Raw genomic sequence first — 19,001 nt, 5'->3', positions numbered from 1 at the left:
TAAAATAAAATAAATTGAGTGAAAGAACAATTTAAGCGTATTTTTAAAACTACAGTGTTTCAAAATTCTATGTTCTATTTCAGACCGTATTTAGGGACTGAATAAGATCAATATTATTTACTTTACATAATAAAAAGGGACAAAAAATAGTGTTCAACGTAATTAATACTTTTCATATATTATTCTACTTGCATGCATTATTTGTTTAGTTATTTGATCTTAGTAATATTTTTATTGAAATAATTAGTTATTTGTATTTCTTTTTCATACTAATAGTATAAATACAAACTGTGTTGGTTTGTTTATTTAAGTTTCCCTTACGTCTCAACAAAGCGACTGATTGACGTAATTTTTTGCGTAAGTATAACCGAAGAGGTGAAAAGTAAAATGGAATACTTATTTTTCTTCTCGAATTAAAAAACATACAATAAAAATATACATGTTCATTATAAAGATGAATAATATATAAGCAACATTGTTTGAAAATGAAAAGGAGGTAAACTGTGATGTCTAAAAGAATCGATTTAAATTATTTTTTTTAATTTCTTTAATTACTTGCTTTACGTGTGGTTAGTTTGGTTAGCTTGTCGTTTAAGTTTTGTGGCAAGGTTTTTGATTTGTGAATAGAATAACTATGCGACTTTGCCACAGACAAACGGATCGTCTATTTTTTCATAGCGATAGTTGGAGGACCGGCAATCAATACAAGCTACTTTCTGTCCCAAAAAATATATCATTTCATCGGGAAAAATTTTATTGATAAAAGACAAAATAAATAAATTAAATAACTAATTTCTTCCAAACACCACGTGAGCAAAGCCGCGGGTAAGAGCTAGTATTTTATAAAATCATTTTCTGTATCTAAATTAATTGAAATCTTAGATCAGCACCGGTGATGCATAATCAGCCAAAATACGTCCAATAACGTGTTAAAGTCATTAAATATAATAAATAAATATTGTTTATAAATTTTTAAAAAACATTTTTATTCACGCACTTTGATTACAGTGTTATGAAAATGTTTTTAAAAAAAAAAATAAGTACATTCTACGAAATACCTACATAACTGTTCATTATAGTAATTTAGAATTGTAATCTGGCAGAAGTTTTCCTCTTTATCGATGTTTCAACTTCTAAAACTCGTAAGTCCTAAACTAACTTTGGTTCAGGGTACTCGAAAAACAGTTTAGACTTCAGTAGCGAATTATTAAAAAAAAAAAAATTTTTTTTAACAATCTAGAACTATGAATATACCAGTTTTACTCACGTACAATTTTATTTTAAGTCTGAACAAAAAACCCGAAAACATAATTTTTGACCATTTGTGGACTTTTACAAGTTAGGGGGACGATATAATAAAAGACATAACCCCTACAATACATCACATGCAGATTATATAATCACTCGATCCTCAACACAAAGACAACTTAAACAAATACAAACTAATACCACTTTCGGACACAGGGATTTTGAGTATTATTAAATTAAAATCTATAACCTACTTCCACCATCTTTTAAAACAATTAGTAACTGGAAAATGTTTTAAAAGGCTTTAAAAAAATGGATAGTGGAGCTAGGTAGAAGTAAAATGGATTGTCTTATTCACCCAAACCAATATTGAACCAATTGCTCCACTAGTGTATGTATAGCTTATAATAGGTTTTTGTTATTTTCATTGTGCGTTTTATAATACAAATAATATAGATGCACATACTCGTATATACCTTGTTTTTAAAACAGTCTGAATATTTTGTTAATTATCTCTGTTTATTAAGTTAGTCTTCTTTGTTTATTCTCAAATGTAAAAACATTTAAAAAAAGTATATTGTTAAGTGTCCTTGGCACGGGTAACCCCAGTGAGGTCACATTATTTTTATTATTGTTTATACTTTGTTTGTAAGAGTAAAATGTGAATAAATAAATAAAAATATGCGATGTTGATAACTTTAAAAATCAAAAACATTTGATGACAAATATAAACATTTCAATTTGAAAGCTTTGTTAAACTTGCAAAAAATATCAGAACAAAGAGAGTTTATCTTTTTGTCCAGAAGTTCGTTATGAGAAACACTTGGAGTTTGTTCGTTTCAGCAGGTGTCTTTGAAGGTCCAAACTGTATAAAAAAGTTACGGATTTTCAAGCAAGTTCGAAGGACCAAGTTACCGCAAATCTCGTAAATAACTCACGTTCAATTTTAATGAACTAAACTTTGTGATACAAACTTAATAACGTGGACAAAGCGCTTTCTGTCAATATTAAGTTAAATATTATGAGGTTTTATATTAAAATATGTATAAATTGCATTGATTAACCCATTCAAAAAGCTCTTTATAGTGACATGAATGTGCTTCAACTATAAGGGAGCAAACGCCAACAAAAAACGTATATTTTTACCGTCAGAATACTTTATAGGATACCCAGGTTTACACCAACTTAATATATTGAAGAACTATGACACAATAATACAATAAATCTAACTTGTAGTTTTATTTCCTCCTTTTCTTATCTTTCAAAAATTAAATACCGTGACCAATATTAAGTTTTATTAAGTTTATAGTTATAAACAAAGTTTAATGGTTTGTAATCTATAATTGAGTCGTCTATTCCCAGAGTCATCAGGGTTTTGGTAATAATTAATAATTTTCAAAAACGTGTATCAAATTAAAGAATTAAGTCTTCTATTTACAAAAAACGCTGGTAGACAGTTCTAGATATAGACGATTAAATTTGACACACTTTTTTGAAAATTTAAAAATAATCGTATTATTAATAAATGTATTTATTGATGATGGCTGCTCTCAGGTAAAAGTCCTGATTAAAAAAATCGAGTGGAGATAATTCCGCCTCGTTATTAAGTGGTTGACGCGTTTGCTCGCTATTCTTTAGGTTCTGGATTGATTCCTGACAGAGTAGACGTGAAATATTGGTTTGAATGCTTTTTTAAATTGCAATATTTCACTGTTACTAGAGTGGCACTTGAAGGGTAAGACTAATCACCTTACATATTACAACAGAGATGAAGAACATTTAACAGAAGGTAATATAGAAGTCTAGGCATCTACAGGGCTTATGACCTGTCAATGACTGGTTTAAGTGGCCACTTTACACACTGTGTAACATTCACCATTCTGCCGATATTTTAGGATCTATATTCCTTCAATTCTTTCATCTGTTAATGTTTGTGAAGTTAGAGAGCTGAAACCTTTATTAATGCGGGTGAGATTCATCTAATTGAATTATTTCGCCTACATACTAGGCAACGCCTGAAATGTTATTTTTTTAATTTCTATACTTCTTCATGTACCAGGTTGATTTATCAACAATATTTTGTACATTGTATTAACAACACCCGCATAAATCAAGGTTTCAGCTCTATAACTTCACAAACATCAACAGATAAAAGAATTGAAAGAATTTAGATCCTGAAGAAGTATGAATGTTCAAACTGAATAAATATGGATGTTCAAACTGAAGAAATATGGATGTACAAACATAGGCGTAATAGTGAATGCTGCACAGTGTGTTAACTGGCCACTTAAACTAGTCAATGACAGGTCATAAGCACTGTAAACGCCTAGACTTCCATATTTCCTTCTTCAAAACGTTCTCTGACCCTGTTGTAATTTTTTAATAATTATTTAAACATTATTTTCAATAATTCAGTGTCCCTAGAGTAACCATTAGTTAGTACCCGTTCAAAAGACAAGCTGTTTATTTTCTCTCTTATACCCTGACATAACGTTGAACGTCGATTTCCTAACAAATCGATATCTAGTAACAAATTTGAGCCATAGAATAGCAATGACTAACAGGCAGTCTTGCTTTTTAAAAAGTTCAAGTACCTATTCCTTATCAATTCTAGCTGACCTGTTAATTAATTTAAGAGCTTAAGTTGGTTTTACAAGAAAGGTCCCAACTGGTAATACCTTTCCTAATAATTGATTCCGCTTATGATTGATAAATAAGTCTTAATGTTTTTATCGGAACAAAATAATTTATTCTAAACATGCTGCCAATAACTGTCCTTAATCTTTCACACAATTTGGTAATATGTTTATCCAATTTTAAAAAAATATCAATAGTAATGCCTAAATACACATATTCACTACACCATTTTTTTCACAGTTAAAAAATATGACAATACCATTATGAAGACAGTTGAAACTACTCGTATGAGATACTGTATTAATTTGATTTAGTGCTGGTACATGAGGGGATCTGACATTCATAATTTTAGTCTTTTTTGCATTTATTATAATACACACATCATGCGACCATCTTTGTTATTTATTATGTTCAAAGCCTGTTGTTTGAAAAAAAAGACAGGTACAAAATCGATCAATAATAAAAATAATAAATTGTTTTTAATTAATTTTTTTAATGAAAAATAAAAATATTTTTTTGTTTTTATCAACATGTTGAGTTGAGTTTGTACATTTTTTTTACACCTGTAATGCTTGGACTTCCATATGTCCTTATTTAAATTGTTTTCTATCTATATCGTGACATGTTAGTTTTTATAACTTTCAGGGTGAAATCCAGTGTTTGTCCGCAAAAGTTTGGACACACTCGAAACACTGTCGATCAAACAAACTGGTCCAAGAAAAAGTATAAAAATATTAAAAAAATATTCGGTCAGATGAATGTCCCCGGCATCAAAAATGCTTTTAGCTCTTTATCTTCACAAAAACCAACAGATGGAAGAATCAAAGAAATATGTGTGTTCAAAGATTGGCAAAATGGTGGGTATTGAGAGGGTTCTCTCGTTACTAAACAAAGAGACAGCCGATGCTGTTATAGAGGTTGGAAGAGATTTCCCAGATTAACAGGCTAATTGAGATTATTTAAAATATTGTGAAGAAGTGATAGAATGTTACACAGTGTAGAAAATGGCCACTTTAACCTGCCAGTAAGAGATCATAAGCCCTGTAAATGCCAGGACTTTCATATGGAGCAATCTCTTAATCTGTCTTCATTGGAAACACGTAGAACTGAGATGGACCTTATATGCATTTTCAAAATACGTAATGCTTTAAGTGATGTCCCATCTCTGTTGCAATCAATTTTTTTTCATGTTCCCAACCATGTCACCAGAAGTCAAAATCTGCTCTTTATAAAATCTTCTAAGAACAACTTAGGTTTTTATGCCCCAATGTCCAAAATGTGTAGATTAGTCAACTCATCACACGACTTGGAGTTCTTTGGGATAGATCTTCCGGCTTTTCGTAGATATCTTTGCGACTAAATAGTGTGGGATGAAGTTGGATTGGCATGGTTTAGCTCAAAGTCTTAGGTCTTTCGTTTTTATAAATATATTGTATACAATTATTGTTTTGCTCTTGTTTGTCTTTGCTAAATAATTTTATGTTCTTTTTGTTCAGTTTCTTGCATTTATGTTTCTTTATGTAACTGTTGTAATTGGCTTAGGCCGAATATATAAAAAAAAAAAAATATCATTCTCTTAATTTCTTACTGAGCATCCATGATTTCTTTTCATTATACCCAATTCTAGCCTTCAGTAAATCATTTTAAAATACAGACTAAAAAAAAGATTCACAACTAATTCACTGTTGTCTTTCTTTGTTATAATATAATGTTTTTTTTATTTTGTAAAAACTGCTTTTAAATCTCGCGTTTTAAGTCTATATTTAAAAGTGAATCACTGAATGCAAGAAAGTAATTGGGCATAACGAGAAGGAATCGCGGATGCTTAGTAAGAAAGTATCCGTTTTGTGCATCCCTAAGAAGCTTAAGGATTTCCCGTAGAAGAAGCAAGAGCGAGGTGTTTTATTCCGCAGAGCAAACTGAAGAAAAATAATACAGGGTATTCGGATGAATTGCGAGCAAGCAGGTATTTATTCCAGTCTTGGGTTTTCATTAAAATTCTAAAGAAGTTGAATATTTTTTCAATTTTGCGATTTTATTATTTATTCATATATTTTGGACGTAATTAGCATGTTTATTGAAATATTTTGCCAATTTACTATAAGAACTAACGTTAATAGGTAATTTTTTTAAACGTTACAATTTACGGTTTTCAAAAAAATTTAGGTTATTTAAAAAAAAAAGTTAAAACGTTTATTTATTTTTGTACTATTCAATAAATTAACATGTATTTATAAATGCGTATTTTTATTTAAACAACTTTGTGGTTTAACAAATAACAACATGGATGGAGAGCACCTTAAAGAAGGGAATATGGAAGTCTAGGCATTTACAGGGCTTATGACCTGTCATTGGCTGGTTTAGCGCTGCCTAGTATGTGAAATAATTTAGTCAGATAAATCTCTTCACAAAAATAAAGGTTTCAGCCCTTTAACTTCTCTAAAATCAACAAATAGAAGAATTGGAGAAATATGCACGTTCAAATAGTGAATGTTGCACAGTGTGTAAAAAGGCCACTCAAACCAGCCAATAACAGGTCAAAAGCCCTGTAAATGCTTAGACTTTCCCTTTTTTAAGGTGTTCTCCATCCCTGTTGTAAAATTGTTGATCTTAATGACTCCCAAAGGGGTGAAATCTAGTATTCTGTCTACAAATATTTGGACAAACTCAAATATTGTAGCCTTGGAGTCTAAAAAATACGCTCTTGAAATAATAGTTATGCTTAAATTTGAGTAAGTTTATCATAAAATATATCCAAAATTGCTTTCATCTTGTCACCTGCAAAAAACGAAAAAGTGAATATTGTAATCACTCCCGCAAAAATATTTCAACGTTCCAAGAAAACATTTTTCCCGCCATTGAACGTTATTGTTTTTATGTAAAGCATTTGAGGGGGAGTATCTCGATTGCAAGCGCGATTTATGGGATCATATGCATAATTTATTTGTCAAGAGGACCCTATCGAAAGTTACTCAAGTAACTGAATAAAAATGGCAATAAAAAGTTATAGCCCACAATATCGATAAGTTACATGAAATACTGTACTTTGAAAAATATTTTAATGTCGAATAAACGATACTTAAGGGAATAAATATGAATAATATCTGTAACTTCTTAACAAATTGAAAACATTATCGAGTGACATATTCGAGAAGAGGCATTTTTTATGGGATTCTATGACAAATATTATCAAAATCTACAAAAAATGCATTAACGGATCTTTTACTTCTAGAAACAGTAAATCAAATAACAATTTTTGGGATCCTTCCTAAATATACACATAAGAATATATATTTAAACGTGAGTATTACAATGGTGTTTTATAACAAGGTGAATTTAAATAAAAAAAATAGGGAAAAATTCTGTTTCATCAAAAATACTGTAACGTCAACAAGCTATCTTCTCCACAAAGACGGCAAAGTACACAAAGAAACATTTAACGAGCGCCACAGAAAAATAAATTTCCATATTCAGAGTCTCAATTGGATGAAATGGAATATCGGAATGACTGTCTTAAGAAATGTTAAAAAGCTTGAAATGTACGTTCTGAAATATGCAAAGGTTTTGTTGACATTTTAACGGTTGGCTCCCGACAATGTTAAAGCAAACATACCGATAAAGCTTTTTGTCAACCGATGACAGACGTACAAATAGATACAATAAAGTCGTAAAGAAAAGCGCAGACCCGGTTAAAGCTGGACTGTAAATTTCTAAGTACTTTTATGTATTAAATGATAAAAGGATCTATGAAAGCTCGCTGATTTAAAAAAAGGGCGGTTTGCATGTTTGTTCCCATCATACCTTTATTTTTCAAAGAATTTCTTAGTTTAAACCTTACAGGAGTTTTTTAACAATGCAGGAAAATAAGATTTTAAAGAATTCTTAAGAAAAATCTTGAATGAAACCGTTCTAACACGTTATTGCAAATCGTCTTTTATTTTTCTTACATTTGAATGAAAAACAATTTACATTGCAAATTTTAAGGCGTGTACTCGCTGTCCATGGGGTGAGTTCATTCGGTAGGTCAAGTGGTACAAAAACCACCCTTTTAAAGAAAATTCACCTATCTATTCAGCTTCTACCCCTTTTTACCTATTTATATAGCAGGAACCCGGAAGACGGGCAGGAGTGCTTAATCCACTTATAAACCCCGGATTTTTAAGATAGGGAGCTTTTAAAGCTTACAACCCCACATTCCTTAAGATATTTCAGTCTGTAGATGATGTATACAAAATGAAATCACACGTTTCTAACAATTTTCAAAAAAACATTCAACCGGTAGTTTTTTTAGAGACTTATTAACACGAGTATGTAAACATCAAAAGTTAAAATAATTTCTCAATAAAATTTCGTGGAGAAATTCTATCGTGACAAAATGTAATTCACCAAAACTTTTAATTTGATACTTTAGAATGTTTCATCGAAAAAAAACTTTCAAAATCGAACTTTTGAAATACATAAGTAAAAAAGATAAAAGTTTTTTCATATAATTTAAATTTGGTTTACATTTTTACCAATGTAAATGAATAATTTATTTCAAGAAATAATGTTTATTAATCAAACTGTGCAGAAATTTAAACATCAGCCATTTTTTTGTAAGTTTATGCTTTAAAGCGGTTCATCTGATTTGTTTTACTATGTACACACTTAAGAAAGAGAAAATTTTAAATATGGCAACCACACAGGACTGTTCTTATACTCGCAAGATAAGAGGTTGTTAAATATTTTATTTGCCTTTGTTTAAATGTAATGTTATCCAAACGTTTGAACAACATCACACCTGGTAATAAAAAATGTATTATTGCAATTCCCATAGTTTTTCAATGTCTAAGGCTTACAATAGTCTCGTTAGTGTTTTCTATTCCCAAGGAGGGCACTTGGAAAAGTTAACTGATCTGGTAAATGCGACATGTCGTTTCGTATAAAGAAAACGGAAGACTTAGACGATAAACGAGTCATTTACCTGGACTTGTGAAATAAAATTTAAGCATTTCTTATATTAAATAAATGCCTTTAAACAGTACTTATAATATGACGCACGTTGAAAACTCGAAATATCACATATTTGAAAAAAATATACTTTATTTCAAACGAGTTTTTTTTTCAAATACATTCAAAAAAATATTAGAAGATAAAAAACAAAATAAGTAAGTGAAATTTTATTGGGGTTCAAACTGCCAGTAGGGTCGCAGTGAGTCCCATCTTGCTGAAGGGTGTGATTCTATAAAATGTTGCTAACGCCCAGTTGCATTCCACCGGCAACGCCGCTGACTTGTTCAACTCGTTAGCGTCCACGTCGCGAACCGTTCACACTCATAACGGTGTGATCACAGCAGATAACGAGAGGATGAAAGGCAAGTTTCTGGCGCCTCAAACTCAAAACCAACCAGCTAAGGGAAGGTAATCCCGACATAAAAATCCACCAGAGAAGGCAACGGGAAACCGCTCTGGTCATCTTTTCCCAGGAATCACTATGGCGAGTACATCCAATAAGCCGCTGTCCCGGCTGCGGAATATAAGAGTAGCGCAGAACCAAAATGCTTTCCTTGTAGTAATGGCCTGACAAGGCACTGACAAGGCACCTGACAAGGCACCGTGACAAGAAGAAGTGAATTTTTGTAGGTGAAGTACATTATTGTAATATCTTAATAACTTCCAAATTCAAAATTTGTTGCATTAAAAAAATACTACGTTGCTTCCGCGATATCATCAGACTGGTATGGGTTTTATGTTACTTAAGCTATATATAGGCCAAGAAATTTAATAGTTTATAAGGGAAGGTGATATTTTGTAAACGATGTTAACTAACCAATGAAACAGTGATATAAAATGATAACATTTTATCGTCGATATTTCATAACTTTTTTATATTATCCTGTCTAATGCAATTGTTAAAATCCTAAAAAAATTAATCAAATAAAAGTATGCCAACCTCATAGTACAGTAGTTGGTACGTTTGCCTACCAAAACTGAGGTTCAGGATTGATTCATGATAAGGTCGACATAAAATATATTTTTTATTTTTTAATCAAACACTGCTTTTCACATTTCCTAAACTGGCACCTAAAGCGTAAGACTACAAAGCAATTGGATTACCAATGCAGTGTCCTTTGCATCATTGGGTGCGAAAAGGATGATGATTGTGATTTGATGAAAATAAATTCTTTTTTTTTTTGTGAATTTATCCTATGCAATTTTGATCATCTATATTTTTTAACACAACTAAAATAATGGGTAATGGCAATTTTACATGTTTTGCTAGTTTTTTTTCCTATTTTACAAATTTTATAACGGATCTTTTTTGTTTTAGATGTTCTTAAAATGCAGGATTATTTGTTCTTTCGTTACGGAATAAAATTGTAAATATCAGTTTTATTATTGATCGTTGCATCTCACTGTCAGAGGGAATAAAGGGACGCGTATTTATCAAAGCGAAGCTGACTGCAATTGGCGGCGGGAGGGGCTAAAGTAAATCCTTTTAAAGGTGCTTTGTCGCAACGATAAAAGAAATTTCCTTTACTTCAACTAGAGTTGAATTCTTTTAGTTATTGGAAGATAGAGGGGAGAGTTTTGTGGATCAATTGATTGGATTTGTTTTGTACGAGTGACTTGTTTTGAGACAAGGCAATGGTTGTTCTAAGAGGGTGCATCTTTTGAATAATGCGTGGGCGCAAGACTCTAAGTTACAAGTACACCTAGACATTTCAAATAATTTAATTTAGGCAACTTTCAACTTTGATCAGCTAACTCTATATAAATGTTGTTCATAAAGTGAAGAAAACTTTGTACGTTTTCCAGGTACTTTAAAAGAGTTTGTCAAGGTTAAACGATATAAGAATAATTAGAGCTTATTAGACTATTTGACTTAGACTAGTTAAAGATATCCCGTTTTACATTGTAATACATTTACTATTTTGTTCAAAAAGCCTATAAATTAATAGATAGTGGAGCTAGGTAGAACCAAAATGGATTGTCTCATTCTCCAGAACCAATATTGAATCAACTGTTCCACAAATGTACATTTAATATTATGTTTTTTTTTTTCCTTTTATTGTGCGTTTTATAATATATTTATACATAAATCAAATATAAACATAAATACGTATGTTTAAAGTTGTCTGAACATTTTGTTACTTATCTCTATATATTAAGTCTTCTTTGTATGTTCTTACATGTAAGAATATGAAAAAAGTATATTGTTAAGTATTTTTGGCACGGGTAACCCCAGTGAGGTTAAATTTTTATTATTAATCATGGTTTATAATGGGAATAAAAAAATAATTAATGGATGTCAATAGTTTGACAATTTTTTTTTTCTGAAGTAAATGAGCTGTAACCTATATTTTTATAGGCAGAACTACGTATTTACTATCTTTGTATGTGTAATTCTTTTGTACGTGTGATGTCAATGAACTTCTCCTAAACCCATTTACCGATTTACGTGCAGTGTTCAGCGAAATGTAGATCTTTGTACAGCGCGGGTTCGTAGATATTGAAATTTTCAATCTAAACTGTATTTTTTTCATCGACTTACCAGGGTTAAATTCGACGAGATTAAGAGTAGACCAGAAGGAGCGTAGAATCATATTTGAATACAGCGGACTGTGTCCAATAACTCCCTTACCATACCGCACTTTCGCCGCGCGCATTCGTGATGCCGCCGCGTAATGTTGCACGATGGTAAAAAATATAATTATAACACAAATGTAAGGTTAAAAAAAGCAATCTGTTGATTTCTCTAAAATTTTATTGTGGAAGCGGAAATATTGATTGACGCAACAGAGTAGATAAGTAAAGGGTCATTTAATAAGAGTAATGGAACTAATGAACTTTAAACTCAAAATATAAAACAAATTTTATTTTACATAAAACGGATATTTTATATCATGTTAAATAATATTTGATGTTTTTAAGTTAATGTCGGTCAAATGTTTACCATAAAATTGTTAAATCCGAAATCTAATTTTCATTAGTTCTCTCATTAGATAAGCGAAGTAGGGTAAAAAAAAATACTACCCTGGCCACACTAACATAATGTTCATTTTATTTCTTCGACAATCTGACAGATGGAAAAATAATTAAATTTTTAATGCATTTGTTACATACACATTAATTTGCTAATTACACATGAAATGTGATTGCATCATGTTTATTTAAGATTCTAGCGGTATTTTTACACTTTGAAAGGACACAACACGGCAAAGTTGAATTCAAATCAGGAGTTGCGTACTGAGCGACGTTTACAAAGAAACTAATGGGTTAAAACGTAAACCTACTTATTTATTAGTAGTTTAGTTGCCTTCAGTTTGATGTGCGTATGCGGTTTCTGGACTATTCCTAATTCTATGGGAAGGATGTTATTTTTTTGTGTTTAAAAAAGTTTGTTTTTGAATGTCTACAAACGGCATTTACTTTTTATGGATCCCAATCGAAGTTTTTCCTTACATTCCTATAAGTTTCTGTACATATATTTATTTTTAATGGATTTTCAGTAATGATAAAATAATATTAAATGAGATTTAATTCATTTAAAAAAATCAAATTCCATTTAAGTCTGTTTAATTTGAGATCGGGTTCTGGTCCTGTGGCTAGTGTCCCGGACTCACGGACCAAAGGTCTGTGGTTCGAATCCCACTCTACCCCAACTTGATTCCCATTTTCTGATGGCGAGTTATTTACAACTCGTCGAAAATGGCTCTCAAAATAAAGTATTTGGGTCAATCATAAGAACGCAAATATTTATTTAAAAAAAAAATAATAAAAGTATAAAAGCAGAGTTTGAAATTTGTGAAACGAATTTTATATTTGAAAATAAATTATTTTATGTGTTGGAAATCAACCATAAAAAAGTACCTAGGTAGTAAGGCGCTATATAAGCGACCTACTTTTTATTTATACAACTTGCAATCATCATCATTATCGCCATCATCGTCTCTGGTTCTGGCTATATGACCAGCCCAGCTCCATCTCTGGTTGGCAACCCGATGTCTCACATCGGTGACTTGGATCTCGGTCCTATCAATGTATTAATAATTATTCTGTTTCTTTATAAAATACACAGCATTTTCATTTCCATGGTCCTTTATGTCAAGATAATTCATGTAAATAACTTGCAATAAGTATTGATAAACTTGCAAAATAAAGAGAGTATGTACTTTTTCATTCTATATTTTACACGATAATTGACAGGTGACAATTAATTCTACAAACAAAGAATGTTATAAAAATAAATATAATACTGTTAAAATTATATATCTACCTACTAGCACGTCGTGTAAATCAACGTAGGAAAAAAGAGTTCTAAAGATTTGGATACTTAACATTTAACTTTATTTTATAGAAAATAAGAATAATAGAAACTTATTTTATTAATGACAAAATACAAGGTTTTTGAAACTTTTCATATTACATTATATTACATATTTTATTTGTACGAAATATTCCCAATCAGCAAAGTGCTGGTATGAGGGGATATTATACATATATAATAACACAATAGTTTAAATAAAAATTCGATAAAAAACATCAAATATCACTCGTCACACGGGCTGTAAGAACTGTTTTATTTAGGTGTTTTTTAAGTCGTAAATGTTTTGTATATTTTTTAGATCATTAGAAAGTGAATTGTAAAAATTTATTGCGGTATCAAAAAAACTGATTTTTTTTTCTCTTAGTCCCCTAGGACAACCTATTGTTGGCAACCTATTGTTGGCAACCTATTGTTGGCAAGTTAAATTATTGGATGCTCTTGTATTTATTTGATGTATGTTGTAGTTAAAATTAAATTTAATAATTGTCTTTATTTTATTCTTTTTCATCTAAAATATCATTTTTATTTTTTCTATGTAGATCAATTCCTCTAGATTGAGCATTTTTGTTATTCTGTATAAATCTGTGGTTCTAGTATATTTATCAAAATTAAATGTTACTTTAAGTGCTTTATTCATTGTTCTTTGTATTGATTTTTGCATATGTTTACTACATTGCGACAATATTATTAATCCATATACAAAGTGTGGAAGTATAAAAGCATTGTATATCATTAATTTTGTACTTAAATATAGTATTCGCCTCAGGGTGAAGTGATCAGCGCATTTGCCTACCATGCAAGAGGACTTACGTTCGATTCCCGATATGGTTGACATGAAAAATTTATTTAAAGGGTGTTTTTACACTAGAAAATTTCAAAGTCCCCGGACTGGTACCTGAAGCGTAAGACTGATCATCTTACTTTCATGTAACAAAAATGATCAAGATACGCAGCGATTGGTGTACCAATACAGTGCCCTATGCACCATTAGGTGCGGAAGGGGAATGATGATGATGATCGGTGTTTAAATTAACTATTGTAAGTTTTGTTTCAGTCAGTTGAATTTGCGCTTGCACGCTTAGGGCGAATTAAGAAATGCTGAAGACGTAATCGTATTTTGTTTTAAATTAAAAATGTCGAACTGAAGAAAGAAACAAACAGCACGACAGTGCACTTCCTTTCAATGGAGAGTCGCTAAAAGCTTATTAAAACCCACGACGCATAAATTATGAAGATAATGAACCTTCGCCATGGAATCAAGTTACGCCATCTGGTGAGCAGAAAGGTCAGCAGGTAGAATTCTCCCAGCCACGAAGGATAAAACAAATAAGCTTGATTTTCCGTAAAAATAAACAACGGAGAGCCGCAAAGGACATAATTAACATCAACAAAAGAGGTTGGGGATAAAAAGCAGACATTTGAATAAGCAATGAGTCAAAAGAAACGTCATCATTTATGTTTTTTGAAATTTCAACAGAAAGAACTACATACAAAAAAGTACTCTAAAATTTGGATCAGCTATGTGTTTGTTAAAAGCTACAAAAAATATAATGTCTTAATTCAAACATCTACAAAACAAAATAAGAACGAAGTTCGTCGTACATTAAGTTATTTAACATAATGATGGTATTGAGCTGGTATTTTTTCAAACTTTCATAATAATACTATGTATATTAGGTGTAAGCATAGATTCTGACCATTTTTTTTTAAATTGAAAAATGAGCACTAAAAGTTTTTAAAAAATGGTAAAAATTCGTCATTTGAAAGAAAATTTTCTGCTTTAAAAAAATGTGTGTTTATTTTTAAGTTAAATATATTATTTGATTGCAAATATTCCAAATGGAATGTTAAGCAGATGAAATTTAGTATTTCCAAAATCTCTTTCTGTTCGAGTTCAATCGAGGGACTAAATCTGCCAAAGGTATTCACGATATTTGTGATGATGCAATGAATTATTGACTAATTTGTTGAAAATTTGATTATTTATTTATTAATATACACTGCGCGCAGTGCTTTTTACCCTTCGAGTTTAATGCATATCCTCTAAACTTTTGCCATACAAAAACTATGTAGCGTATAAAAATATACACTTTAAATAATAAACTGTAACTTTAAAAAAAAAAGTTATGTTCGTATGTATTATATATATAAACAAAGCGGTCAAATGAGAATTCAGTGTCCTTTTGTTCTCTTCATTCGGAAAAAAAACTGATACAACTTGCGTTGACACGGAATATTTTAGATTATTTTATTTTATTTCAAAACAATATTTCGAGTTTGTCCGAATCTTTATAGATAGTGTATTTTACCCACAACGGAGTTTTAAAGATTAATGAAATATTTCAGCACAGGCCAAGACTCCCATATTCCCTTCTCTAGAATGTTCTTATTTTCGGTTGTACTAATTTTCGTGCGAAAAATTATTCTAATACAAACGTTTGAATGAAATGACATATTGCACAAAGAGTGTGTTAGGATCTCTGTCAAGATCCTAATTATTTTATCTATGCATATTGATAGGGTTGCAGTGTAGCGACACTCGCCACTAAATCAGCATTGTTGCACACTATCGAAGTGTGTCGATACCGCGTGCATTTTGTAGTTCATATATAGCACGAGGATCCACCTCTTTTTCATCTGAACTCCGAGATGTTGACACCGAGCTTGGCCTTCGACTTGCAGCCTGGCAGCAGCCCGCTTTTTGTAGTAGAAGAGGTTAACCTGGTTTCTGTTAGTACTATTAGAATATCATCATTACCGTCCGCTACTTTAACCACGCTCATTCAAATAAATACCCTAGTGTCAGAATCAAACAAAATAAATTAACATCCGAATCAGAGGCGGTTCCTTAGTATGTGCATAAGTGCAGTGCTCTGCCAAGTAAAAATATGTGGAAATAAATAAGTAATTTAATTAATAGTAAAAATATGTTATAGATATAAAGAAACAGGGATTCGTTGCAATATTATACTCGTAAGCATCATAATATTCAATACTAGCGCCAAAAGATCTAGCGAGATCGACTCTGGCGGACGATTTTCTCATCTTGTCTACGCATGCGCAATCGTCCCCGTGCATGTTCTGTTTTGCACAATTCTTTACCCTGAATTTATATGAAATATGTCATATCTCCTAAGATCGTCATTTGAGCGAGATAGACGACGCTTTATACCGGTGAATCGTGCGTTAGAGGGAGAAGATAATATACATACTCCGGGCATTGCCAACGCATGCGCAGATTTTAAGTTCGTTTGCAATGTCACTTTGAACATGTGTAATGACATGATCGTAGTATGAATTTAGTTGATTTAGTATCCTTTAACGTGCGTATAATGTTAAGCGAATTTAGCGTTCCTGTCATACTATTGCTCGTTTATCACGTCAGACCAGTACTACTGTTATAATATTATTAAACTTAATGTACAAGTTGACAAAATGTAAAGAAATGCGCTGCCAATGTTTTTGGTCAGGAGCCGCCAGTGATCCGAACTGAGATTTCTTAGTAATTAGATGCGAACTTCGAACATATAAGTATTGTAATCTTATTCAAGTAATTTATTATTGTAGCTGGTGAGATTTAATATTAATTGATTTATCTTAAATTCGGGTGTTAATAGACTATGGTAAGCGTACAGTCATTTTTACGTCATTCTTTGTAGATACTTACTTTTTTTTACCTATGTAATGATCCGCCCATGTTACTAATGTGGTAGTCCTGCGATTTTCGTCTGCTCTCTACATATTTATAAAAGGACTTACTACTTCTCAACATGGGTTGATTCGTCTAGCACCGCCTCTTTAGTAGGTCCACCCTTGACATATTGTAATATATCGGAAACAATAAATATTAGCATCGTACGTCCAGCTTGGCAGTCTTGATAGTAGGTATTTTGGAGCCGCCACTACGCCTGACGAGACAAAGCTCTGTACCCATTACATTTAATTATTTACAATTATGTATTCTTTATAAACTTTCTATCAAATATGTTGATCGATCTCTTAAAAATTAATTTATTAAATTAATTTATTCAATTTAATTTATTTTGATATACAGAAACCACAAAAAACGTTGCTGGATTAATTTTTGTATTACAAGTGCGAGAGAGGTGGTTAACATAGAAATCGGAGCGGTATTTTAACAAACAAAACAACACGATTAGAGGACCTTCAATTTTCATGTTGTATAATAATTATTAAAGGGTTTAGGGTCGCTAGGGACCCACCACTGGCTGCGCCTCTAGAACAAACACCGGTCGTAACAAGTCATTAGTAAAACATTCAGCTGTGACTGATGAGACGAAGAACTGGGAAGCGTTATAAATTGAAAAAGGATGCCCGTATTATTTATGGTCACGCCTTCAAAATGATAACCACAAAATGTGAAGGAACAATCATAATTCTCAAGAAGGAAGGAAGTGGCCAATTTAAAGAACGAGTTCAATGATGTATTAGTAAAAATACTGAATAAAAATTTTGCGAGTGAAATATTATTACATTTCCGACGGTAATTATTCAAAGATACACTACACTACTCCTTGTTTTTTGTCGGCCTCGTGGTGTAATGGTCAGCGCGTTTGCCTACCATGCAAAAGGGTCTCGGGTTATACACTTTTCATGCACGCATTTTTGACATGCCCATGTATATTTAGAATTTGATAATGCTGTCTTTTTCATTCCTTTTCGTTTTCTGCATCCGTCAACATTCGCATCGTAAATAATTTATGTCGTTCCCTCACTGTCCATTCGCTAATTATCTCCAAATAAATGCTATTGATAAGTTGAACATTTTTGACAAAATTTAAAAAATAAAATTTATTTCACACAAATTTAATTCGATATAAATTCGTCGGATTTTTCTTAGATACATAAATCCTCCGAGGTTTGTATGGGTTAGTTGTATAAGTAAAGATGTTTTTAAAGGGTCTCGGTTGGCATATGATTTAGGATAAAGAAAATTATGACCATTTCATTCATAGCATTGCCATTGTGTGGCGTAATCGTTAAACGGAACCCTCTGTGTCGCGTTGGGCTTAAGCCGAAAAATATTTTGTCAAAGTGAAGTTTGCGCACACCAAGTTGGATTAATTTAAAGCTTTCATTTCAACTTTGTTTTATTGCTCACGTAGATTATCGTTACAAATGTTTTGTATTGTACGTGATTTTTAATCCATCGTTTGTTTTAGATTGCAAAAAAGCGTAATAACATAAGGTATTTTGTTCGTTAGAATTTATTTTTTTTCAAATTGTCGTTGCATTATAAATTGTATTCTTTTGCTAATGTCATGTTGAATTATTTTATAAACAACTGGTTCGCAGTACGCAACGCAAATTTAGTAAATGGGGTCTAGAATTTCAACCGTCCATGCGATCAGTAGCTGCAAGACTTGTTGTTATCTAACTTCTAATTTTATGAATTTGCTTTTTATTTCGTTTTTTAAAATATCGCTTAAACTCTTAACTTCATTGTTAAATAAAAAAATTAAAAATAAAAATGTAAATGCTCTGTAGCTGCAAGACGTGCTGTTATCTAGCTCCTATATATCATAATTGTTAAATATCATAATCGGAGACGAGGAACTAGAATCCCAACCGTCCATGCGCTCTGTAGCTGCAAGACGTGCTGGGATATTTATTTATTGTACAGCGCCCTTGAGGTGATTTTCACAAAAATCGCGCTATTTAAATTATCCAAACATTATTATTATTATTAACCAGAAACCAGGCCCAACCGTCGGGTCTGCAACATAAACATAGGTAAGTCTAACATTTCCAAGAAAGTTATCTTTTTTCTCGTTTTAATCTATTC

The 19,001-nt window shown here is 31.5% G+C and overlaps 1 protein-coding gene across 1 annotated transcript in view; it reads right to left on the bottom strand.

The window, feature by feature from the left end:
• LOC148276240 (uncharacterized) overlaps positions 1-17,129 on the bottom strand; it is a 133,400-nt gene extending 116,271 nt beyond the window's left edge. The window contains exon 1 of the mRNA XM_088234539.1: positions 17,055-17,129. Within this exon, the coding sequence (XP_088090665.1) occupies positions 17,055-17,129 (75 nt within the window). The remainder of the gene's footprint in view (positions 1-17,054) is intronic.
• Between the last annotated feature and the right edge of the window lie 1,872 nt (positions 17,130-19,001).

This window comes from Micrasema longulum, unplaced genomic scaffold (assembly GCF_059751315.1).
Source record: "Micrasema longulum isolate JH-2025_06_02 unplaced genomic scaffold, ASM5975131v1 h1tg001256l, whole genome shotgun sequence".
NCBI lineage: Eukaryota > Metazoa > Arthropoda > Insecta > Trichoptera > Brachycentridae > Micrasema > Micrasema longulum.
Note: the sequence above shows the minus strand (reverse complement) of the source record. Positions and strands in the feature narration are given on the sequence as shown.